The following is a 26748-nucleotide window of genomic DNA, read 5'->3' as shown; positions in this document are numbered from 1 at the left end:
CATGATAAATCAAGGCTTAATCGGTGGAATAATTTAGCTATTCAATAAAACCAAAGTTACATGGCAAAAGGCCACTACAGTTTCTGACTGAAATTTTTGTCACCTGAACATCCCCAAGAGCCATTATGAGTTTGGTTTAAAGTGTACAGTAGCCTATTATAAAGCAAACAGTAATTTACAGAAAACGTTACATCAAGTCTTTGCCATAATAATGCAGAAGAAAGGCCACTCTTGTTAATTACAAATGTGGTAATTTCAATAGTCAACTTTAGACATTCTACTAACTATAAGTAACTTTGTACTAGCAGTCATTAGAGTATTAGTAGACTGTCTGCTTAATATTTGCTAACACTTTATTTTTAGGCTCCCCAACAGACTGTAAGTAACTTTCTAATAGAGTACACGTCAACTTAGGCTATTCTACTAAACCTAACAGTCTATTAATACTCTAATGAGATTTAGTTGACATATAGGCAACGTTACTTGGAGTGGATTTAGGTTGATTGAGACACTTTTGCCATTAAAATGATTGGGAAATGTCCAAAATCAAATCAGCCTGAATTCACCCCTAGAATGTCTAATGTAATGTGGACTATCTAAATAAAGTGTAAACCAAAATCTACTATGGTAACCATAGATGTAACTGACAAAATACCATAATAATAAACGGTATTATATAATGGTATAGCTAATAGGCTACCATTTAGTAGGCTATATGGATTTTCTGCAAATATTGTTTCAGAATTATTCTTACTTTTGGCTAATACCCATTTATCACAGTTTTAACAATACTACTATAGCTTAGTTAACAATAGCTATAGGTAGTTATCTTGGTAAAGCGCTGACAGCAGACCAGTAAACTGAAATACTGTACATTCGACTTCCGAGTTCTACGTGAGGTCCAATGCGCATGCGCAGGCCAACACTTTTGTGTCTGTAGTTTGTAAAAATGGCACTGCGTGCTAAGGTCTTGAGATTCAGTTTAGCTGTAAATCGTAATTTACCCAAAACTGTTGTCTGCAACAATCGGCACTTCTCAGAAAAATCGTCCTCCAATCCGAAAGCATCTGTTTCTACCGAAAATATCGATCATGTTCTCTACACAGAGGAACATTTTGCATTAAAGTCATCTTTGAGAAAGGTAACTTAGATATGACAGCGTGCTATTTTGTATCCATAACAAATGTATAATTCTCTGTCGAGATGAATGTTGATTAAGTTTCTTGCTACATGTGAATATCACACATGTGAATGTACAGGTCGAATCTTTTTCAGCAAGTGAATGTAGGTAAGAGGTCACTTACTTACTTACTTTGTAGCTAGCTTGGACAACTAGTTGTATCTGTTTCGGGTTATATGAATTACTTAGGGGTTTCCTCGTAATGCCAGACACAATTAAAGAATTTTTAGGAAGGATTTGTTTGATATAAAGATGAATTTTCTAGATTAACAGATGAAATGTCAAGATTAGACGTTTTGTTTTGATGCTTCCAGGATTGTCACGTGACGCTGAAGGTGATTGTACAGCCAGCTGTCAACTCCAGAATACAAGTTTTTTTTAATTAAAAATAAACTTCCCTTCTTCTATACCAAATATATACACTTTAAAAAAAAAAACAGATTATTTACATTGCATTTTATATAAGAAAAAGCAAAACAATTCATTGTTATTGTAATTAATTAGACTGTGCTGTCTGTTCTGCTGTCATTTCCATCACACCAAGCAACAAACAATCCTTTTTATTTCCTTCCCAAAAAGTTTTTCTCTGATTAGGATAGGAATTAGAATAAATAAATATCTCTATCAGGACACCTGAGTGACATTTTGAAGATCAATTCATTTTAAGATCTGTGAGAAATAGGACTCTTTTTTTGTACATTTTATTTCAGAACATTTTGTTTTTTTGTACATTTTAATTTACTAATAGCTAATCTTTTGTGTTAGAAAGTTCAAGGCTTTTCTCCAAAAAGTGAAAAAAAAAAGTAATTGCCATCTCCAAGGCATGTGGTAAATATTTTAACTTGAAACTGAATTCGAATGAGTAAGATTTAATTGAGTGAAAGTCACTGTAATTATACTTTAATATCAACTGGCTAGACTGAAGGGTTACAGGGCTTGGGAAGGAAGTTGCTTTATCCAGTTCCCAGTGGCTTTAAGTGTATCCGAATAGACTGCTATGAGAAAGGATATAAGTGGAAAACAGAAAAAGCAGCGGATAATGAGAACAATGCTGTATAGCGTGAAGCTCAGGGACAGCGTTTATTAAAAGAACTCACCAGAGACAGTGAAACACTGAAAACAAGTTAGAAAAGTCCTTGACTTTGTAATAGTTATATGCATCTAAATGGAAGGAAAGATTGGTGTCAGATTCAATACGGCTTAATATTTGCAAGCTCAGTTCTATTTTTCAGCCTTTACTCATGTATTTTACAATAAAACGCATTCCTTCTCAAGGTCATCTCATGACTCAAGATTACATTTTTCACAGTATCTTACGTAATGCGTAAGGCATGTCAGTTAAGCTATGTTCGGATTGAAATAATGGGAGTATAATTTCTTTTCTTTTTTTAAATCAAAATGTTTAATGCACCTATTAGGGTTAGCACTTCCAGGAAACATCACCTATTGTGTTAGTCAGTTTAGTCAATGGTCTTCTGGGTGCATAAAGTGTTGACAAACCATAAGTCAGAGTTTTGGACCCCACCAAACAATTCACAGCTCTAACCGACAAAAGTATTGTGGAATGTATCACCAACCTTTATTAAGAACAAGGAACCTTGTACTGTAGGTTCGGACAGGGTGGACCACCCTTCCTTTCATGACCGTATTATCCAGTCACAGTCCTCCAGTCCTTGAGTGATCTAATATTAAATAAGACACTTCCATTATATATTCTATGCCAGTTGTTCCCCACAAATTCTTTCTGCTGAAGAAAGTCAGAAACTAGTTCATTCTGACTTTGTTATCATGTTCTTGACCCCTGGCTTCCTTTCGTTATTAAATGCTGTTTGTTCTGTTCACTCTGCTTTTGAGGCAGGACGTTTTTGTTGGCCAGTGAAGCAGCATGTCTGCGTGTTTTTGGGGAAATGTGGTGCTCATCCCTCTGCAGTATTTTTATTTTCTTAAACTTTTCACAGCTCATACTGAAAGCTCAGTCTGTACCCATTAAACACACAAGCATGACATATTATCTGAAGAGGAGTCATTACCACAGCTGAAAAACTTTACAGCCTTAATTGAATTAACATTATTGGTTCATCATGCTTGAATCAACTTTGTTTTGTTGTGCACATAAAGCATTATTGGAAAATTAATTCAGTTCCTTTTCTGCTTCATTTGTGTAAGTAGATTTTAATGAATTGCCGTGCTTTCCTTTGACTCCCCCATTACAACATTTAGTGTTCTTGTGATCAGACACTAAAACAGTTCAGACAATGAGCATTACATGGTCTGCTGACTTTTAATTGCATTTATTTTAAAGACTTCTGCTTTATAACTTAACATTTACAAAAAATACTCACCCTTATGTTGTTTGTAACCTAGATGATGTGTCAGAAAAGAGAAGCCTGGACATTCCACTAAATTACCTTTTATTGTGGCCCATAAGGAAAGATGATACTTTTATAGTTTTCAAAAAAACTCAAAACTCGAAAAGAATATAAGAAAAAAGTTATGGAATATTATCTTTATTATTAGTTCAAATAAATTAAATCCAGAACAATGCAAAAATATTGGCAACAAAATTGTGCATGATTTATGAAATATACACTGCAGTTCAAAAGTTCGGGTTCTGTAAAGAATTTTTTTATTTGATCGAAAAGACAGCAAAACGCTAATATTTACACATTATTAAAAAATAAAATAAAAACTGAATTTTCAGCATCATTTCTCCAGTCTTCAGTGTCACGTGATCCTTCAGAAATGATCCTAATATGCTGATTTGCTCAAAAACATTTCTTATTATTATTAATGTTGAAAAAAAGCTATTGTTCATAATGCATTATTGGGAAAAGAATTCAGTTCCTTTTCTGCTTGAGTTGTGTAAGTAGATTTTAATTAATTGCCTTGCTTTCCTTTGAAACTAATGTTGAAAACAGTTGTGCTGCTTAATACTTAAGTGAAAACTGTGATACATTTTTTTCAGGATTTTTTATTTTATTTATTTTTTGTTGAATACAAAGTTCAGAGTAACAACATGCATTTTTATAAAACATTATAAATATCTTTACTGTCATTTTTGATCAATTGAATGCATGCTTCCTGAATCAAATATTAATATCTTAAAAATCTAAAATCTAAAATAAAAATCTTACTGACCCCAAACTGTAGGTAGTGTAAAAAACAAAACAAAACAAAAAAAAGCACATTTGGTAAAAATGCAATTGAAAGTGGTGCTCAGATTCGGTGATATGGTGTCTTTTTTAAAAGCATGTTCAGTTTACAGTTGACCTAGAAATCCAGATGTTAATAGTGCTAAACTTGAAAGTGATTATGTATGTCACTCTTCTGTCAGGAATGTTATTTTTGGCAGCGCTTGTATTGGTCAAATCTACATGGAGTATTGCTGCAGATGCTCACTATATTTCACAACGGTTATGTTTGTTACAAAACCAGACGTCTTGAAGTGACTCATAAGGAAGATAGCATATTCCCGCGTTCATGGAAGAAACCTATTTTCTGGCTATTATACTCTATAAAGTTTGAAGGAACTTGAAAACTATTTTTAATTTTGGGCCTTTTGCCACTTTTATATAGAGGGCTGGAAGTGATGAGAAGAAGTGAGTGATATCCTGCATCACTGGAATAATCACGTGTTTAATTGCATACAAAATGTTACTGTAATACACAATTGCCTTGTGAACTATAAATCAGATCATATTCTGGTTTGGTCATGTTCATATTTAGTTACAGGACTCAGTTTAAGTATACATCTATGTTTGAATGTGTTACAGATCATTGATCAAGAGATCAACCCTTATGTAGACAAATGGGAGGAAGAAGGGCAGTTTCCTGCTCATAAGATCTTCAAAATCCTGGGAAGTGCAGGATTTCTGGGAGTCAACAAACCTGTGGGTAAGCAGACGTTTGCTACTTCAGATGTACCTTAATCAAGCACACAAGTGACCCTCAAAACGGGATCTTAGGTTTTTATAATTTTTTCCTCCATGGGGTCATAAGCATTTTCCTTAGAGTAAAAAATATTGAGAAATGCTGTCAGTTTGGGCGGTCATATCATGTGTAATCAAACATTTCAGAACAAGCAGTTTTTGCAGTATGTTTTCATAGCTTTTATATTGCACAAGATAAAGGACAATTTGATTCTTCTTGAAGTATCACCTTGAAAGCAGCTGGTTGAAAAAGACATTTGTAAAAATGAAAATATGCATTTTAAGTACAAACTGGATAATTTTGTCTTTGGTAATGGCAGAATTACAAGTTCATTACTAATGGCGCGTTTCCACCGAGCGGTACAGTACGGTACGGTACGGGTCGGTACCCTTTTATTTGCGTTTCCACTGCCAAAAGTTGAGAATGGTACCAAAAAGCCGAACCGTACCGTACCACTTTTTGGGTAGGCTTCCGTTGGGGTACCTAGCACAGTGGTACGGTACTAAAAGGTGGAGCTAGACTCACTGCAGGACGTTGATTGGTTGACAGAGAATCGTCACTTGCGCGTGCTACGAGGGGAATGACAACATAAGGAGCGCCATTTTTTAATATACAGTTTAATATAATACTACTGTTACTGTGTCACGAAATGTAATTTTAAGAGTTTTTCAGGCGAGAATGTAGTTGTTTAAAGCTCAAATCTGTGGTTTATTTATAAAGATGATTTGTTTTTCCCCGGTTGTGAGATCCATGCGATCAGCGGGCGCTCGGCGCTCATGTTTCCCGGCTGGATGAGCCTTTCCTCGGCTAAGTTAGTTCTTCTGACGTTCGCCGATGACTCCGACGGTAGTGGTTAAACATGAGATATAATAATTCGTCTTGTGTAGACCTAACGGGCGATCTTTGGTCTCGTGAATATATAATTCGTTCCCTGTCAATCGTTTTGGCCGAGGGCTAAGTTTAGTTTCATATTATAGGCTATTTGTATTTAACTTTACTGTTGTAATGTTAGACTAGAGCGCAGCATTTGGACATTTGGCTGAATTGTTTGCTTTATTTCTTATTGTATAGCTTCTTGTACCTTTTACTTAAACTTTTATATTGGCTATTATTGATAAAACTGAAATTTTACAAAAAGAAATATGGTTTCTTGTCATTTTCTTATTACAAGATTATCACTGATGTTTATTGCAACATTTGTACAAATGCATATATTGCCTGTAATATGTGTAATTTTTTTAATTATTTAAACGAAAAGAGGTAACGTTAGGGTTGTGTTTTAAATTTCGTTTTGTTATAACGTTAAATAGAATAACGTATAACGTGCAGTCAATATGCGTTGTGCATGAACCACATTTGTGTCCCTATAATGTTTAATTTATTTAAATGAAAACGAAAAGAGGCAGAGTAGTGTTTTATAACATATTTCGTTTTATTGTTGCTTAAAATGTACATACAGAGTAACAGAGATAACCGGAGTAGCAGAGCGAGCTGAGTGACCTTTTAAGAACGCGCTGTACCATTTGCATGTAGGAGTCGCACATGGCAAGTACAAACTTTGCGTACTTAATATTGAGAAAAGCCTAATGTCGGCGCTTGTCTTCTTGTGACAAACATGTCGAGGAGCAAGAACAAGATCTGCTGTATATGTCATCCATTGTAGTTTACTATGTTCTTCTTCGCGCGAAAATGACGTCGATCGAAACACCACGCCCATCAAGTAAGGGTACTGTTGGCAGTGGAAACGCTAGCCAGATCATGGTTAACAGACCCGAACCGTACCGTACTGTACCGTACCGTACTGTACTGCTCAGTGGAAACGACGAGCCATAAGTTACCCTGGTAATCCAGAGTTCTCGCGAGAGCACAAGTTGAATTTACTCAGCGAGTTACTCTGGTGTCTAGTAATGATGCTCATTAAATATGCCCCTCGATCTGAGCTGCACCAATCACATCGGGTTATCTGATATAGGCGGGCCAGAGGCGAGCTAAACAGAAGATGACAGCGCTGTGACGTCGAAGCCATTAGTAAACATTGCAAGATGGCTATGGATGAACACCAGTTGTTTGAAACGGCTTTGGCCGCTACAATGAACGAGTTAGACTTGGCTTTTTATCTTGGACGTTTTTGCTGTTTTGCCATCCGGATACAGCAAGAGTTTAATCTACCAGTTAGCTCCGCTGGTAGCTAAGCGTATGGGGTTTATTGTTGTGATTGGTCGTAGTGTTATCCAATTGCGTGCAATGAGATTTTCAAATGCATGCTTGGTGCCGCCCCTCGAGCTGGCCGATTTTCATTAGTCGACGCCAGACCATTAATCTTTTAGATTTAGGTCTGGATTTCCAGGCTAGTTCTAAGGATCCTTTTTGAGAAAAGTAGAGGAAAAATAAGATTGTAGAGTCCCCTTAAACAGTCTTAGGTTTTTTTTTTATGTGAGTGCAGATGGATTCATGAGAAAATATCAACATTGCTGCAAGAAGCAATTACGAGAACAGTGGAAAACACAAAACCGATTTGTGGTATTATCTCAGGTATCAATATGTCAGTGCACAACTTTTTGCCATGCAGTTCAAAGGGTTGCTATAGACTCCCAAAACATGAGAAGAATGATAGGAGAACCAAAAGTCATACAGTTCATGTACAACAGATTATCTGTTATTATATTGAAATTATTCAAACAATCAATGACTGTTGAGTCTCATTCTTAAATAACACGCATATAATATCCACCATTTAAAAAAAAAAAAAAAAATTCATATGATATATATAAAGTTTTAGCAACTAAGAATATAATGCAGTATAATTACTAATGGCTGGAGGCTCGGGGGAAACTTAAATCTGGCTTCATAAATCTGTAGGTAAGAGGAGAACAGCACTTGCATTAAGAAGTGCTGACACTGTGACACTTCTGCATTAGCCGGCTGGATTTACAGCATCTTCTTAGACTGAGGATTAGTGCTCGTAGCGTTGCCTCACCTCATTTTGATACAGTATGTGCAGCGCAGATACACCAGCAAATCTCTGAACAATAACGTAGAATCTGTTCAGGTGAATTGTGCCTCGACTGCTGTAGGCTATACGCTCTATTTTTCATCTCTTTTCTGCGCACTCCCTGTTGAGATTTGGGTGGGTTTTGTGGCTATTTTTATAATCAGAATCCACCATCGTCAGTGACTACAAATTTAGCATTTTCACGTTTATAGAAAGCAGAACATTTTTAGTGAAAGGTTATAATTTTCTGAAATTATCAATCAAAATGTAAGGGAAACTGGATGAATATTTCTCAGGCTAGGTTTATTTTCTAAAAGTCAGTTTCTGTACAGACACGTATTTGAAAATCTTGCCTACAAAAACATTTTCCTGGTTACTGTACAGGAAAAAGGATATAGTTAATGAACACACATTACTCAGCAGCAGGGCTTGTTGTCACATTGTTTGAGGTTTACACAATGTAACCTGCCTTTAATCTGCCTGTTATAAATTTTGCAGCAAATTTAAACAGTAAAACAATCACGAAACAGCAAAAATGTAAAAGGTTATGCGTCAAACCATTTAAAATATCAACCATTATATTGCACTGCAAAAAACAAAATTCTTATTCAATACTTTTGTCTCGTTTTCCATGACAAATATCTAAAAATTCTTAAATTTAGACATTTACTTGAGAAGCAAAATGACTTAAGTCTTGTTTTCTGAAAAGAAAATCATCAAAATGAAGTGTTTATGCTTAAAACATGAAAAAATACCTGTCAGCGGGGTCAGAAAAATGAACTAAATTAAAAAGGGAAAACAAGATATATATTTTTTACCTCACTGACATATTTTTCTTGTTTTAAACTTGCATAATATTGTTAATTTTTTTTAGTAAAGAAGATTTAATATCTTAAGGCATTTTGCTACTCAAATGTATCTTGATTTAAGATACATGAACCGACAAAAATACTGAGTAAGTATATACTGTATAAATATACGGTATATTAAATATTTCAGTGTGGTTTTATTGTGTTCATTTATTTACTTAATAGCGACAGCAAAAATATGGTGGTGTTGCTATTTAATTTTGGAGGTCAGAAGTCACACACATTTTTTTTTTGTATTAAGTGTTAGAAAACACAATTGTATCATGAACTTTTGACTCAACCCTTACAGTTACTAAGAAATGGCCTTTGTAAAAAAACTAGCCCCGGTCTCCCATAATTATAACCATCATGAGCCCTCTATACTAATGCATGCACAGAATGCTACATGATCTTACAGGCTAGCATTTTAATTATTTCGCATGATGGAAGGTATTTTGAGTCCTCGTTTTAGAGTTTTGCTGGTTCCCATAACACCGTCTTCCTCATGAAATCACAGCTTTCACAACCAGGCTAAAACAACTCTATCTTACAAAACACTGGCGTAAATCCAGATTGTCTGTTTTTCCAACCCTGGCAACCTCAGATAAGGCACTAAAACTTTCTTATCCGAACCATCCAGTCTTCTGACATTTACTCAAGTCCCAAAATATGTGGGGGTGCAAGGCCTCTTGTGTCTCTTGAAATACTTCTCATTTCACATCTATGCGGTGATTAAATGTACTGTGCGAGGTTACCCCACCAAACAGGAGAATCACTCTCCACTGTTTTTACATGTACACAGTAAACAGAAGTGTTGACCAGCTTCCAATATCTGACCTTCGTAAAGATTAGACCTGCTTGATGGCATATGACATCATTTTTCCCTTTTTGTTCCAACTTTATATCCTGTTATTTCATACTACAAACCCATATTAAGACTATTATACAATATTTGCTTTTTTTTAACATTTCCAACTTTCTTTAGTGTGTAATGTTGCTGTTTGAGAATAAAAAAACTCTGAAAAGTTTAAAAGCACAAAGTCACTGCAAAAATAGTTATTTTCTATATTAGTGTTGTAAAAATATAGATTTGTATCGATGCTGAAATATCTGAAACGGTTCCAATACTCGTTTTCTGAATCGCCGATACCAAACTGCGCATTCTCACTTCTCTCCAACAGCGAATTAAAACACACCCGCCTCCTCTCACTCACTCATCTCATTCGCTACGATTGAATAGTGCTTGTATTGCGCATAATTTTAGTCATTTCCGCAGGTATCGCGCTCACACCAAAAGCGCTCTCAAAAAAGCCACCTCTCAAACAGCTTGCGAGTAATAAAATGACTTCAAAATGATGTCAAAATGGTAGAATATTCAGGTAAATACAGTCCGTTTTGGAACTTAAATTAAAAAAGAATAATAATAATAAATCGCACGTTGTGTAAAAGTATATTGGATCTGTGCATAAGCTCTTAAAGTGACAGCAGCCTAATAAACCTTCTGCTTTCTGTCATGTAAATCAAAGAACAAAAGACAAAGAGAAAATGACACTGCTCTTGACTAAGTAACTTTTGTAACTTTAATCATTAATCTGTGTTTCATTTCTTACATTTGATTACTTTATTTAATTTCTGTAGTGTTTCTTACCTGAATACTACTGTTAGACCCACCTGAAAAACTGTTTTTATTTATTTTGTCGCTTTATTCTATAGTATTTATTTGTGCTATCATGTGCAAATAGTTATTTTTTATTACTGACTGTTTACTTGTTGTTTTTTACAAGCTATTACATCAAAATTACAGTGTAAAATAAAGGGTCGAGTCCTGGTTGAGTTATTAGCTAGTTAGTAGTTCGTTGAAACTCGCTGCTATGGTAAAGGGTGTGTCATTTACAAAACAAGCTCGAATCACAACACACTGATCTACCCGACCAATCAGAGCACATTGTGCTTTTCAGAAGGAGGGGCTTCATAGAGACAGGAACTAAACAGAGCGTTACTGACAGACTGGGAAAAGAGGAGCTGCAAAAATGTCAAATATGTGAAAAATAATGTGTTTTTTGAACATTCAAGCCTATTCTAGTAGACCCCAAAAACAAAAGGGCATAATAGGTCCCCTTTTAGGTTAGTTAAGCTAGTTTGTGGTCAGATGCATCTCACTCTGTACTGAACACTAACAGATTGTCCGTTTGGATACTGAATTATTTGACTACGACTGTTCCTGTGCAGCTGTATCTGTTTCCTTTGCTCTCTGGCTTCACTTTTCCTTATTTTGCCACGCCAAATGTTGTCCACAACCATCGAGGGGCCTGATGATGACAGAATACAGTGTCCTGTGGTACTGGGGGAAATGAGTGTAGAGTTCACCACATTCAATAAAGGACTTGCTTTTCAGCATTATTGTTGCCCTTATTGCCTGCACAGATTACAATCATTTCCTTAATGTCGTACTATTTGTTTCCTGAAGGAAAATGCTAAATGAAATGGAACATGAAATGACATGAATAAATGCATGACCAGGAAAGTATCGTGGGAAACAGTAACGCTGTTATTACGATCACATGTAATTGCCTGTACGCAATTGGGCCGAGACATTGTAGTATGTAATGATGAAATGGACTGCAGGGGTGTGAAAAGGGCATGTCAAGTTTTAGATTACTGCATGGTACAAATATGTAGATGACTTTTGCATGATGCATATTGTCTTCAATACTAAAGTAAGCAAGTTTAACTTATTGAGGCCTAAGAACAAAGAGACCTGATAGAAACACTCTAAATTTCACTTGCTTTGTGATCAGAATGTTCAGGAAATTGCGCAAATATTGTCAGATAATCATTTATTTACAATGTTTACATGCTTATTAACAAAAAACTGAAGAGATGAAGCATCTGCTCTCTGGATATTCACTGGTTGTTTTCATTGTTGGCAGAGTATGGCGGTCTGGGATTGGACTTCAGCTACAGTTTGGCTGTGGCTGAAGAACTGGGGAACATCAACTGTGGAGGGATTCCCATGGCCATTGGAGTCCAGAGTGACATGGCTACACCGGCACTGGCGAGGTGATTTCTAAAACTGAAATATTGTTATCCTTTGAGTAAGTACACATCAAACAGTTCCTGTACTCAGAATGGAATACTAAAATCTGAAGGCTGTCCATCATTTTGACAGATTACACTAAGGGTGATCTATTATAGCTTGTAACTGTAATTCCCACCCCTGTCCAGTTGGTGGCGAGTGCGCTCAGTGTGGCTGCAGAGCGCAGGTTCAGCCTCCAGAACAAAATTAGGGCTGTGTTCGAAATCGCCTTAAATAGGGCACTATTTGAGGGGACAGACATTTGTGTACTAGTGTCCGAAACCATAGTGGATGTGATCGAGTGCACTCATTTAATATTGCGGCGCAATAACGAGTGTACAACCGATGTACGCTCAACAGCTAGAAAATACCCATAATGCACTGTGAGAGTTGCGTGCTGAAGGGATTCCCTCGTCTGACCAGAAGATGGCGCCGTACCTGAATCATCCATCCATCCTTTTTCCAAACCGCTGGTCCAATGTGGCTACAGTGTAATATCATTCAGGTGTAAATTCCTTTTTAATTGATCATTCAATTGTTTAATTTTGCTAGTTTTCATGACAGAGTTCAAGATAAATCTTTTCATTACTACTGGAGCTGCCAGTTTGTTAAGTTTCAAATGATTATTAAACAGCAAGCACAAACTATCCAAAAGCGGCAGCCCTTCCAGCGCACTCAGTGTCCAAATTCACTCACTCGTTTTCATTAACTCCCTATATCAGTGGACTAATGTAGGTAGTAGTGAATGAGGGTATAGGGAGCAATTTCGGACACAGCCATGAGAAGTTGTCTGTCCGAGGCAAAGACGCAAAATCTAATGAGAAATGCCCTTGACGCGTTTAATTACACACATGGCGAACATCCGGTTTAAGTCGATGCGGACCAGGAGGAAGGTTTGCATTTTGGCAGATACAAAGTGTCTGTTGTCATTTGTTATCATTGTACAAGCAGAATGGGATGGTTGGTCGGTGTGGTGTTTGTCCCGCCCCTCCTTCACTGTGATTGGACGGCTGGTTAAAAAGCGACAGTGATGAGCGCTGTTCAGTTAATTTTCTACGTTTTGTACATATTATAATCAGAATTGTGTATTTTAATATATTGCATTAGTCATATTTTCTCTGATGTCGTGTTTACCGGCACGAGGGCGGGGCAACCTGTCACTCACATGAGATCCACCAATAGCAACCCACAACCATCCAATCAATTCTCCATAGACAAAATAATTGTATCTTTTTCGAGAAGCCTCTTCACTCAGATATGCGTCACACTATGGAAGAAAAGACTATTGCAACTTAAGTTTAATATTGACTTTAAGTTTGTGAAAAAATAGTGTTTTAACTTTATTTAAGATATTTTCTATGATAACAAATTATATTATGCAGTTTTGCTTCTCAAGTAAATTGATCTTGTTTTAAGTTTTGATATTTTTACTGTGTAAAAAGACAAAAAATACTGATTAAGCAAATTATCCTATGTGTTGACAGACTTATAACAGTTTAAACCACCTATCATTTATTATAAATAAATACTGTAGTTATCAGGATGGTTGTTGGATATCAGCTTTTAATTATATCCCAAGTTCGTTGGGAGTTGCAGAAACTTGATGGCGTGTCTGATTAAAACACATGACAAATACCAGTCCTTTGCTCTCTTTTATTTTAAGTTCAGGATGATTAAAATCTTGGGTAATTCACATGACTTGAAGTTCATGGATTCACATGGAGCAGATTCACACGATGTAAATGGACAGGAGTTAATGGATGAACAGGATGTTCAAGATGGTCTTAAGTCACTACAAACAGTACAATAAAGGAAATCAAACTCATATAATGCATCAATTAACATAACATATATATACTCAATTCAAATAAACAAATTCAAACAATACAATTAGCAAAACAAACTTGCTTAACGCATCCTAAGGAAAGGACTCAAAGGACATGGTTGGGTGTCCATTCAAACACCCACACCTCACCAATACAAAAGAAACAAAGGAAGGAAGTGAGGCCTACTTATAGACCTTAACTAACCAGGGGGTGTATGGGTAATGTAGTGTACTAGATTTAGTAGTGTAGTTTGCTTGGAATTGTGGGATATGTACTACATATATATATTGGGGGGAAAAAATAAGTAAAATTAAAGAAAAGGGCCAAATTCACAACAATGGTTCCTTTCCTCCTCTTAGTAATTGCCATATTCTGACTCCAGCCGGTTGTACACTGTCACTGAGGGGATATTACTGCACTGTGCTCACTCTCTGGAAACTTGTTTTTCTGTGCACATCCACTTTGGCTATTTGGTTTCAGAAAATCAGGGATTTTGATTAGTGTCCTTTGTGATTCTGCCATAGGGAACAGCTTCTGAAATTGCATTTGCTGCTAGTAAAATGTAAATCTCTTGTGTAACCTCTTGTGTACAGTAAATCACAGCTGCTATTACACTGATACCTGTGAGGATGTGACTGTGACTTCTGTGCCGTTGTAGGTTTGGTTCTGCAGAGCTCAAGAGAGAGTTCTTGCTGCCCAGCATAATGGGAGACATAGTGGCCTGCCTCGGGGTGAGCGAAACAGGGGCCGGCTCGGATGTAGCAAGTAAGTATTTTGCTGGAGATAATGTACCACACAAGAAAGACATGTTCTTTATATTGCCAAGGGGGTGTTTTAAACAAGATGTAAACACACACCAGACGCAAATCTAAAATTAATTACTTTATCAAATGAAGATATCAAAGCATTTCAGGCCAGGGAGATTAAAAGACTAGCCTACATGGGAATACCACACAGGGGTATGCTGAGCTATTTTTCATAAATGTATTCAATTTTGTATTTGAAGTAAAGCCGGCACTAGTCACAAATTATTAATGAGTTGCAAAGAAATCTAAACTTGTTTTATGGTGAAGTAAGAGTGCTGCCAAGAGTGTGAAGCCAAGTATGATCTAAAGCAGGTGTTCTCAACCTTTTTGACTCAAAGGCCCTTTATTGTCCAACATAAAATTCAACAGCAAAAATTTTTGCTATATGATATTTCTAATGTAATTATGACAAAGCTGCTTGATTTCAACTTTTTTATTAACAGAAACTGGGAGTGGTGATACAGTGCAAATAATTCATTTTGTGATTCCAGTGTTGTTATAGTTAACTAGAACTAAAGCAATTTAAAAATTGTTTTCGGTAATTGAAAAGAAAATGAAATTAATTTGTATATAAATATTAGATTTAAAACTTAAACTTAAGATAAATGTAACTAACTAAAATAAGTTAAATACTAAATAAAATGAAATAAATGTAATTTTTTACAAAAAAAAAAACATACAATATTACTAAAACAAACTGAAATTAAAATGAAAACTGAAAACATAAAAATAAAAGCTACTTCAAAATATATATTTTTTTTTTTACAATTGTATATAAATAATACTAAAATAACTGTTCAAGAACTTGTTTTTGGTCATTGAAATAAAAGTGAAATAAGATTTAATATAAATATTAGATATAAAAAACTTAAACTTAAGATAAATGTTGCCTTTGCAACTAACTAAAATAAACAAGTTGAAGTACTAAAATAACTAAAACTGAAATAAAAATAAATCAAAGCTATATAAAAATATATAAAATCTATCAAAATATTACTAAAACTTAAACTAAAATTAAAACAAAAAATTTAAAAGAGCTAATTCAAAATACAAAAAAAATGCATAACCGTATATAAATAATATTAAAATAGCGCTGTTCAAGAAGTCTCAAACTATAGCTGGAAAAAAATTGGGGGAAGAAATCTTTGTTTCTTAGCAATTTTATGATGTTTAATTAAGTTAGAGTGTTTAATATATTAATAACAATGTTAGATTAATATGATTGGAAATTGGTAAATATTATTATTCATTTAAATCATTTTAAGCCACCCTTTGGCCCCCTTGGAAGTTTAATGAGGCTCCCAAGTGGGCCCCGGCCTCCTGGTTGAGAACCACTTATCTAAAGAGTCTATAAATACTATCTCCTCCAGGCATCAAGACTAAAGCTGTGCGCAAAGGAGACGAGTTTGTCATTAACGGTGGAAAGATGTGGACCACTAATGGCACTCAAGCAGACTGGATGTGCCTTCTGGCCAACACCAGCGATGACCCTTCTCACAAGAACAAATCCCTAATCTGCTTACCCATGAATCTGCCTGGTAAGACTGGAGGCAAAAGCACAAAAATTATGGAAAAGAGTCGTTTGTCTGCCAAAGTAAACATGCTAATGTTTTACCGTGCGTCCGCAGGCGTTCAAATCGCACGCAAGATCGGTAAAATGGGCATGTGGTCATCGGACACAGCGGAGGTGTTTTTCGATGACGTGCGCGTGCCCTGTAAAAATGTAATAGGGCAGGAGGGAATGGGCTTCACTTACCAGATGCTACAATTCCAGGAGGAGCGACTCTGGGGAGTGGCCAATAGTAAGTCATTATTTTCGACTCCCACACATCCCGCTGCACGTCAAACATTTCTCTTCACTGTTGGGATTGGCACGGGCATGACGTCCGTGTGTTAATGTCAGTGGTGCTGGAGTGTGTACAATAAATCCAGATCGCTCTCCTCTCAGGCCCAAACGTGTTTACAGATGAGTCAAACTTTGGAGGATCTTTTGACATCATCAGCTGCCTACTTCCTGTCGAGATATTGTCTACAACTATTCCCTCTATCATATAATTTGTTGAAAAACACATTGGAATTTTTTTCCTTTGGTAGGTTAGACCGGAGACATGACCCGATTGTGTCGTATTTCTTGTTTTTCAAGTCCTGACGACGATGGAGAAAGTTGTCCAAGAGACCATTAATTACACCAGACAGAGGAAGATCTTCAAACAGCCGATTCTGTCTCACCAGGTCGTTCACTTCAGGCTGGCTGAGCTGCAGACTGAAATCGAGCTGTTGCGCTCCCTTTTGCATCGCGCCACAGGCGAGTCCAGACTGTTTCTGAAATTATTTTAGAATGATTGGCCAAGGCAGCTTTGCAATTTCATGGGTTTGTGTCTGGTAGGTCTACAGGGCCACCATTTCCAGATTAATAATGGAATGAAATGGTGTGCACTAGAGGCTGTACGTTAAAGTCCTTTGACAAGTACGATCACAGCGAACATTTAAATCTGCGTTGGCGCTGACCCAGAGAGAGCAGTTGTCATGTATAAGTATGAAATGGCTCCACAAACATCTTTTCTAATACACCGTATCATTATACTTGATATAATTACAGTAATTAAAATGATCACATAAGCACAGGGATAAAAGTTTATAGTTCGGATATAAACACTGATGTCTACGGTAGCGATCAAAATAGAGTAAATGTGACCCTGGACTACAAAACCAGTCACATGGGTCAATTTCTTGAAATTGAGATGTATACATCATCCGAAAGCTTAATAAATAAGCTTTGCATTGATGTATGGTTTGTTGTGATATGACAATATTTGGCCGAGATACAACTATATGAACATCTGGAATCTGAGGGTGCAAAAAAATCGAAACATTGAAAAAATCTCCTTTAAAGTTTTCCAATTATGTTCGTGCTTGTGCTGCATTCACTCACAAAAATAAATGTTTTATATACAAAATATCTTCATGGAACATGATCTTTACTTAAAGTAACAACATGTAACTTTTCAACCTTCATAATATATTTCCAAGACCCTTGTGATAGTACATCGACTTACAATAGGTTGAATGAGACGTCTGCCAGAGCCTGACGGGGTCTGTATCGCTTTTACTGGCACTATGTAACTTCGGGGTGCGGGTAGTAACCAGCGCTCAAAAAGAACTACAAAATTCGACTGCTTTACGGCATACGTCACTTCGCCCACCACTTCCTCAAATGTGGCCAACCAGCGCGTTTGTTTTCGTACGTCTGTTTTCGTCATGGCTGAACCAGCAGCGAAACGTAAGAAGCCAAAGGTTTTGTCGGAGTAGAGTCGGAAGAGGAAAAGGGAGAGTGATAAACTGAAAGGCAGGACGAGGATCAATATTGGTCGAGCGTTTGCTCGCTGGCGTGAGCTTATGGAGGAGGAGAGTTACCAGACCGATGCTGACTTGGCCGTCATGCTGTTGAACTAGTAAGTAACTGTAAATTGCTTGCATACTATCTATAGTTTTTCTAATCTGTTGTCTGCCTGGCAACGTTACGGAAACTATCTGGTCCTCCATTTATTTATCTTCATGAATCAGCTAGTAGATGAGCGAATTATCAATCTGGTAGCTAGTAAACACTAACATGGTAGTTTTAGATGGTTAGGATGCTATCGCTATCATTCTCGTTCAGATTTGAGCATTGCAATCGACATGCAAATCGCAAATGTTTGAGTTAAAATGTTTAGTCTAATAAACATGTATAAATTATGAAAGGGGGAAGATTAATATTATCATTGCCCATATGAAAAAAACCTGCATGCTTCATATACAGTAACCGTAAATCATTTTACGACAGCGGTAATGGACAATTCCGCTTCCAACCTGTAGGGCGACCGCAGAGGAAAAGTTCCATGTTGTTGCTTTAATATCCTAATGATTTTTGGCATAAAAGAAAAGTTGATACTTTTGACCCATTCAATGTATTGTTGGCTATTGCCACAAATATACCCGTGCGACATATGACTGGTTTTGTGATCCAGGGTCACAAATCACCATTTGAAAGTAACTTAATGCTTCAAATAAAAATTGTAGCGATTACATTGTTACACCAGTAGGTGGCGACAAGTGACTGCTAAAAAATATATGTCGTTGAATCATTCATTCAAGAGATTCGTTCAAAAACGCTGATTCATCCAATAATGAAATGAGTCAAGTCTTTGAGTGAGTCATTGAATCATTCATTCAAAACGCTAAAAAAAGTTTGTCAAATTGATTAAATATTTTTTTAAAGACTCCATCTGTTAACATTATGTCAGAACCTCAAGTAAATCATGTTTTTGTTTCGATGTCTATTCAGATAATCGTAGGATAATCGTGATCTCTATTTTAATCAAGAAATCTCCAATCATTTGACATGTTTCTCCTCCCTCATGTTGTGAAATTAAAAAAATGGAGCTGAATCTCAGCATATCCTGAAAAATAATACCTTTAGAATTTATATGATGTTTTCTGTGCACGTTCATTAGCTCTGTACATCAAGGGAAACGACGTGACAAAGTTGGCATCGATGGCCAAGCTGAAGGCGGGACGACTGGCCCGAGAGGTCGGTGACAGCTGCCTCCAGTACTGGGGTGGCATGGGCTTTACCAGTGGTGTCCTGGTCAGCCGGTTCTACAGGTCAGTTTCTCTCATCTGAACTGAGGAGAACGTGCATGTGCTCCCAGAGCTGCAGTGACATCTAGTGACATTTAAAAGCAACAGGTTTGGATTGCATGAAGCATAATATGCTTTTGAGGGTGTGGAAAGAGCAGTCAAATGAAGTGTATCGAACGCCCAACTGATTGTTAAAAGTGTAAAATATTGGTAAGCCTTCTTTTTCCTTAACAGGGACTCCAGATTAATGTCTATTGGTGCAGGAGCTGATGAGGTGATGCTGTCAATCATATGCAAGTACATGGACACTCTGCCCAGGAAATGACATCACTGATATGTATTCAAAGTGAAAAATAGTGCACTTAAAATGAACTGGAGAATCTATCAGTTAATTAAGTTATAGTAGCAGTTACGTCAACTTTAAGATGATTTGTAACTTGTAGTCAGATATTGTTGCCTTAATGAAGACTTGGCTGATGAAAACCTGACAAAATTGTATGTAACATATGTAAATTCTGATTATACTGTAGTTGTATATGACTTAGTTTTTTTAATATGCATGAAAAGAAATAAAGTTTTCACAATTCTTAAGAAGCCCACAAACAGAATACATGAAAACGGACTCAAGCTTTTGACAACATAAAGGAAATGTTTATGTAATAATTCTCTCAAAAATGACATTTATTTACATATTAGTCTCTGAAAAACTAAAATAAACCATGCATTATGTTAACCATAGAGAGCAGAAGGGTTTGAGCAAGAACCTCAAAAAATTAATGCAAGACATTTCTGAAAGTACACAGAATTCTGGGGTAGTTTCTGATATATATGATTATTATACAAAACTGAATTTCACATAACTTCACGTATCTCAGTGTGGTTTTCACAGTCTCAAGATCAGCCCTTTAAACACTATATTAAATAAGCAAAATGTTTGTGGCAACTCTTTCAAAGATGTTGTATAGACTTGTATAAACTAAATTGTTTACACCCATCCAGCTTCACTTCTGGCCAGTTGTCATAACCTGAATTTCCAACTATACAATTAAAAGGATTACTGTGCTGTCACACTCTCTTATAAGCATTTCATCAGTATCCATATAGAGGTTAGCACACATTTATAGCACTGAAGTTCTCCTAAATGAATAATATCATTAAACAAAGGTCATTATTGAATAAAAGATGCATGTTCATCTTTTTTCATGACCAGTATTAAACGAGTGGCATTATCCCTGCACTGAGACGACATTAATTTTGGTGGGTTGGGACAGATATATTTTATATTTATACAGATTTTTCAGATTGCACATTGTCACTCAATGGTTCAGTTTCCTGTCCAATGGAAAGCAAGCAGTCAAACACTCCTCGTCGTCACTGTGAGGATTCTGATCCTGTCCCCCGTGTGAGCATGGCACATAAGAAATGTCCTGGATCTCATCGGTCCTGCGATCACCTCAGTTTGATCACCCAGTACAGGACAATGAAGACAAACAGGGCGAACAGCAGCATGTAGCAGAACACCTTGGACTGGCTCCCCCTGGCGAGGAGCTTCAGTCTACCCATGGTGGATCCCAACAGACCTCCAGTTGAGTCGAAGTCCGTGTCCTTGAGGAGAAACAAACGCGAGATCATTCAGATCAGTGTGTTTTGATGAAGAAACTAGATTTTCATTAATAATTTCCCATCGCTTACCATTTCTCCCAACATTTTATTCTGGTACTTGACTTCATTTCCAATGTCAATCGAGAGCTGAAAAAGATGTAAAAAAAAATTCTCTTTAGATATATTGTAATAAGTGAAAACTAAAAAATATATATATGCCCCAAATATAAAATGAAATAAGCTCACTCACATGTTTAAGTGCGTTTACTTTAGCTTTCAGTCCCTCCTGTAGATGTTCGTTCTCCTCCTCATACACGCTGTATCCACTCGCTACGTAATTCCCTTGAGGGCCTCCCTCACCTAAAGAACAAGTAACAGGTCCACTTCATTAGATAACACTAGTGTTTCTCAGTATTTTAAAATACAACATCCAATCACAGCAAACTATTTGCCACGTATGAATTGACATGTATGAATTGATTTGACTTCAAAGTCTAAGATGGGCAGGGCCAATCATTTTACTGAGGCTGGCTGGGAAAAACTTCCAGTTCCTTGACATGCTGACTGCAAAATCAAATAGATGTGCACTTTAAATATACGTCTAAAACGTCTAAAAGTAAAGGACTAGTTATGAATGACATATTGATACAAAAATCTAAATTAGATATTGAAAATAATTTGAAAATAATTCCTATCACCGTAAAGCTCCTTTGAAATAATCTGTTTAGTTCATAAATCTAATTTATTTGCTGCCCAGTTTTATTTATCAGTTAAAATGATCACTTCGACCACTGACTTTTTGATTATATTTTGATGGTTCCTTTCAAATTGTTTGATCAATATCGAAGGAATCTAAAGTTAAGCTTGGATGTGTCATTTATTTTGTAATACACGCAGAAACACTAACAAACACTCATTCATTTTCAGATGTAAACATCTCTATGTTCACCTGACCTATGTAAGTTAGCAACTGCTCTAATATAGAGAAAACTAGCCCATTATTGTCTGTCTCAGGCCAGACACCGTTTTGTCTGGTACCGTTATTTAGGCAGGTGCTTCTCCAGATCTAGAAACTGTGATATTTAGCATGATTTGGTCATACAATGTTTGTTTAATCTCGGGAACTGTGACTGACTTAGCTTAGCATGAGCTTCAAACATAACAACAGAGAGAAAAAGACTTACCCAAACCTGCACGCCTCATTATAGCCCGGAAATCTTTATGATATGATATACGATCAACACAGTTTGAAAGTAATGTAACAGATTTTAGCTTGTCTTGCTATTTAAAGCCGCTGTACTTTCCCCTTCCAACTCAACAAGCGCCACGACACCCTACGGAAGCCGCAAAGGATGAAGTCAGCCACACGCGAAAGGGTGAGTGGGTAGTGAAGTTTATACAGCGAGTTTTGTTTGCAGATTGCTGACAGGTTGAAATCAAAATGAACACTTCATATGTTTTGTGGAATATTGCAGTATTTATTATAAATGCTTGTTTTATTTTTATGAATGTGCCCTTGTAATCTTTTATCAAAATAACAGCGACTCTTCTCGCGAGGGCGGGGCAACCTGTTACTCACATGAGATCCACCAATAGCAATAGTTTTTTCCTCCGTTTTTCTACTGTGTATGAGGGTCGTTGATAGATAATATGGACATTCGCTTTTTCTGCATTGAGTGAGAACTTGAAAAGCATTTTTTTTAGGTGTAGAATGGCTAATTTCCTCCCTTTTTTTCAAAATTCGTACCAATTTACTCAAAAACCAGAAACCACTAATGAAAATTGTTCTTTGGCAAATTATGGAGACCATTTTGTGATTCACTCTGAATTCGGGCTATGCACTAGCCTGGTTAAAACCAGACCATTCTCAGTATTAACTGAGTTATGGTCTGGCAAAGCTTCATTAAAGTCGGCATGAAATCAAATTTGACAAATCTTCTTTTTATATGTAATATTGTAGTGTTTATTATAAATGATTTATCTGTGCACTTCATTATTTTTTAAAAATTCATTTACCCTTATAATCTTTAATCAAATACATTACCCTTCCCTCCCCCTTCGAAACGACCTCTCTTCTCTTTCGGTCACGTGCCATGGCGAAAGGGTGCGGCCAGAGCCGATGAGGGTGCGGCTATCGGTGTGTCTCGTTTTGAGTCAAGTCAAGTTGTCAGTCAAGTTCACCCTCGAGAGCATCTCGAAGTGTCCGAATGGTAGGCTATCTATCTTATCTAAATCTAGTTATTTACTTATCGGACACGTCGAGATGCTCTCGATGGTGAACTTGACTGATAACTTGACTTGACTCATCTTCGCGGGAGGCTTATATAAATATGGGCTGATTCCTGCCTGAAAATTTAGCTGCTCGTCCTCGTCGCCGGGCTCCTCAATAAAAAATACTTCATGGGAGGGTAACGGTGGGGAGTCCGGTGGAGAGAAATCCTCCACAACTGAATGTAAACTGGCATTCAAATCTGCCTCCATTTTGTTTGCAACGCCCAACCTCCAACGATCCAATCAATTCCCGAAGAACAAAATCAAGCCCCGCCCTACATTTTTCTCTAATTTCAGAAGCCGTTTCACTCGGATATACGTCACAACAAGGAAAAAAATGACAATCTCAACTTCCGTTTCATGCCGACTTTAATAACTCATTTCCAAAAGGGGCGTCACCAACGGACGTCGCTCAAATGCCTCTGGGCGCAATTCGCTCGGTGCAAGACTCTACTTCCGTTCTACTTCCACTCCCTCGAGTGTGTGGGTCAGTACTTCCGGCAAGATGGCGATGTTTTACACCAGATGTCTCCAAGACCTGCCCAAGCTAACCATATCAGACGTCCACAGACTTGTCCGAAAGGAATGCTCAGCCCCCCGGAGTAAACGGGAAAAGGGGTACAAGATGTACCTTTCAAGTTTTATTGACAACTATGAAGGTAAGTTTGAAATTGACAGCAAAACACATTCACATTGTGGTATCGCTAACTAGCTAGCAGAAGCTAACATTTAGGTCAGTTGTCCTGTAGAGATTTTAGATTTTGTAGAATTATCAATTGTTTTTTAAAGTTTTTTAGTTGAGGTTTAGTCAAAACAAAAACTCAGCACCCTGAAAAAGCACGCATGTTACTGAAAGAACTAGCAGAGAGAGCCCCAGCCCGCGTGCTCTCTCTCTCTCATCATCTTCAAACGGTCTTGCTCTCGCATATTTAACCAACATCAATTGACAATTTACACTATTCTGTGTTTTCTGTCAGATCACCGGAAGTCTTCACCGGAAATACTGGCCCACACACTCAAGTTCGAATCTCAACGGTCGCCATTTTGTGCACAGAGCCCATTGGATAGACCTAAAACCAATCAGAGCGATCGTCATCGTGTAAAGCATGCTGCGTCCCAATTCGCCTAAGTTACACTACACCATAAAAGTATGTACTCTTTTTGTGAAGAAAAGGTATTTACTTTTGAATGTGTAGCAAAAAAAGTAGGCAAGCTTTGGGACATACTACTTCGTCATCTTTATCAGACGGATCTGTCGCGTGCATCCTGTCACGTAAACTGCCCTGTCAATCATCTTGTCACAGTTAAAATCCTCTATTAAATCTAATTTAATTTCCTACCGTTTCGGAGAGAAATGTAGTAGCACGTTCATCTGCCAGTGGGTCTTTCATGGAGACTGTCCTCATGTGTTTGCAATTTGAATATAATAATGCATTTAAAAGTTGCTGCGCTTCACCAACGGATGTCGGTCAAATGCCTCTGGGCGCAATTGGATAGACCTAAAACCAATCAGAGCGATCGTCATTGTGTAAAGCCCGACTCAACGTTTCTGATTGGTGCTGCGATTTCGACGGATTAGAAATGGGCTTGAATTTTCTCTTTGCCAGACTACTTGCAGAGCAAATCTAAATTTGCCGGAAGTTGTCTGGGTTTTCCCAGGCTAGCTATGCACAAGAAACTATGGTGTTTTTACTACTGTAAGGTATTTTATTAAACAGATAAAGTACCATATGTAGCTCTCTAACAGAGTTCATTGTAAATCATTTTCTATTGTGAAGGGTCATAATCATCCGCACAGTCACGCAGAGTCGAGGCACAGCCAAAACAATGTTCTTCTGCAAAAATGCATGCAGTTTTTTTACTGCTAGAGGGCTAATCTGCTTTTAGATGCGCTTTGGTCGATCGGATCACAAGTGGACGGCATTAAATACAGGCGGGGACTAAAATGTTTTGAGCTTGTTCACTTTCAATCACTTTCAGAGGTAGTCGTAAACACATTCGACCGGATTGCTTTCTTAATGTAAACGCTCATGATATATTGGCAGTAGCAAGTCCTGTTCTTGCTCTGCATCAGCAGCAGCGGCGGCGGCGTAGCAGATTTATTCCTCCAAGACCAAACATATAAACTTCGTCATGTCCCTTACCATGCCAAACACTCCAAGATTTGTCATGACGGAAATAGCCACCAACTTAAGTGCCATTATAAGGTCTGACTTGTCCTGAACCCACAGCACATCACTGTGTCCGTCCACTGTTTTTCATGTGCATCACCCTGCAATTTCACAGAGCACTCAACAAAGCAAGCGTCAGAAAGAACCCCTCAAAGAGCACTTTCAGTGTTCCTGATTATCACAATAATCCATGTCTGTAAATGCCAGTTTTCTTAGAGTACAAAGTTCATGTTTTGATTCGGACTTGCATAATAAAAATACCAAATCGTTTGTATATATTGTTTGAAATAGCACAAAATAGAATCAAGAGTAAGACTATAGTTTACTTTTTGCACACACACACACACACGCACGCACACACACTAAAAAAAGATTATAAAAAATATCTTTGAAATGTACTCTCGGATACTTGAATCACAAACTTGTGCATGTCAAAGAATCAATGAATCTACAGTGTCTTCTTGTATTCTGAAACCCCAAATCCCTTTCATTTCCTTTCATTATCATCATTCTTTCATTCACCATGCATTCTTGTCATTTATAGATGATTTCAAAAATATGTGACACTTAAAAGCTCAAATTGCTGATATCACTCTTGTCGTTTCTGTGGAATGTGACAGACAGCTCAAAAGCTGAGAACATACACTGAGTTTGGAATCTATTTAATTCCTGACAATCACCCTGACATAATTCCAGCTATATAATCTCAGCTATGAGTCACAGCTAAACAGACGCTGTCTCATTAGTATTCACCATCACAATCTCTAATCCGTTATTTCGCTGCCTAAGTCTGGTAAACATTCACAGAACAATGTTCTTTGACCATTCGTATTACACAGCTATAAGACACTATTATGTGAGGATTATCTTTTATCCATAGGACATATTGTTTGTCTTACCGATGAAAAAGTGACAGTTGTGGAATTGTAAACTATTTTGTGCTGCACATATTATTAGTAAACCTAGCAAACTACACAAATACTAAAGAGAAAGCATCCGTTGCTTTTATTTTTGGGACATTTACTCAACATATCTGTCACAGCATAAATTGAGTAAACTCTTAACATACACCAGACCGGATGTTCTGCTCTCATTGTGACATTAAATCGACTTGAAAAGGAAGTTAAGACAGTCTTTTCTTCTCTATTGTGACTTATTAAGTGAAACGGCTTCTCGAACAGGTAAAAATGTAGGGCGGGGTTTGATTTTGTCCATGGGGAATTGATTGGATGGTTGTGGTTTGCTATTGGTCAATCTCATGTGAGTGACAGGTTGCCCCGCCCTCACGCCAGTAAACACATCATCAGAGAAGAGAAGATATGACGCTGCAAGAGGGAGAAGTTATTTTGATTAAAGTTTACAAGGGCACATGAATTTTAAAGAAATAAGGCTGTGCACATATAATTTGTTTATAATAAACTGCATT

At 37.1% G+C, this 26748-nt stretch overlaps 2 protein-coding genes across 2 annotated transcripts; one reads left to right on the top strand and one right to left on the bottom strand.

Annotated features, from left to right (window-relative positions):
* The first annotated feature begins 912 nt into the window (after positions 1–912).
* Positions 913–19872, top strand: LOC309511764 (putative acyl-CoA dehydrogenase 6). The gene is made up of 9 exons (XM_082187102.1): positions 913–1141; positions 4954–5074; positions 11881–12010; positions 14511–14617; positions 16029–16196; positions 16287–16460; positions 16802–16963; positions 19152–19302; positions 19513–19872. Exons 1-9 carry the CDS (start codon positions 950–952, stop codon positions 19601–19603), a joined length of 1296 nt encoding a protein of 431 aa, XP_082043228.1. The 5' UTR covers positions 913–949; the 3' UTR covers positions 19604–19872.
* Positions 19873–19901: 29 nt separating this feature from the next.
* Positions 19902–22233, bottom strand: bet1 (Bet1 golgi vesicular membrane trafficking protein). The gene is made up of 4 exons (XM_082187134.1): positions 22065–22233; positions 21131–21240; positions 20971–21027; positions 19902–20883 (listed from the first exon to the last, which is right to left on the bottom strand). The coding sequence occupies exons 1-4, from the start codon at positions 22081–22083 to the stop codon at positions 20728–20730; spliced, it is 342 nt and encodes a 113-aa protein (XP_082043260.1). The 5' UTR covers positions 22084–22233; the 3' UTR covers positions 19902–20727.
* Between the last annotated feature and the right edge of the window lie 4515 nt (positions 22234–26748).

This window comes from Leuciscus leuciscus (assembly GCF_965113295.1).
Source record: "Leuciscus leuciscus genome assembly, chromosome: 12".
Classification (NCBI taxonomy): Eukaryota; Metazoa; Chordata; class Actinopteri; order Cypriniformes; family Leuciscidae; genus Leuciscus; species Leuciscus leuciscus.
This window is presented reverse-complemented; position numbering and strand designations above follow the sequence as displayed.

Excerpts from the sequence above, each read along its gene's own strand:
- LOC309511764 (XM_082187102.1), top strand. The coding sequence starts at position 950 with ATGGCACTGCGTGCTAAGGTCTTGAGATTCAGTTTAGCTGTAAATCGT. Across the intron at positions 14,618-16,028 it reads GGCCGGCTCGGATGTAGCAA|GCATCAAGACTAAAGCTGTG; the intron begins GTAAGTATTTTG and ends TATCTCCTCCAG. Across the intron at positions 16,461-16,801 it reads ACTCTGGGGAGTGGCCAATA|TCCTGACGACGATGGAGAAA; the intron begins GTAAGTCATTAT and ends TTGTTTTTCAAG.
- bet1 (XM_082187134.1), bottom strand. Across the intron at positions 21,028-21,130 it reads AAGTAAACGCACTTAAACAT|CTCTCGATTGACATTGGAAA; the intron begins GTGAGTGAGCTT and ends CATCTTTTTCAG. Across the intron at positions 20,884-20,970 it reads ATAAAATGTTGGGAGAAATG|GACACGGACTTCGACTCAAC; the intron begins GTAAGCGATGGG and ends TTTCTCCTCAAG.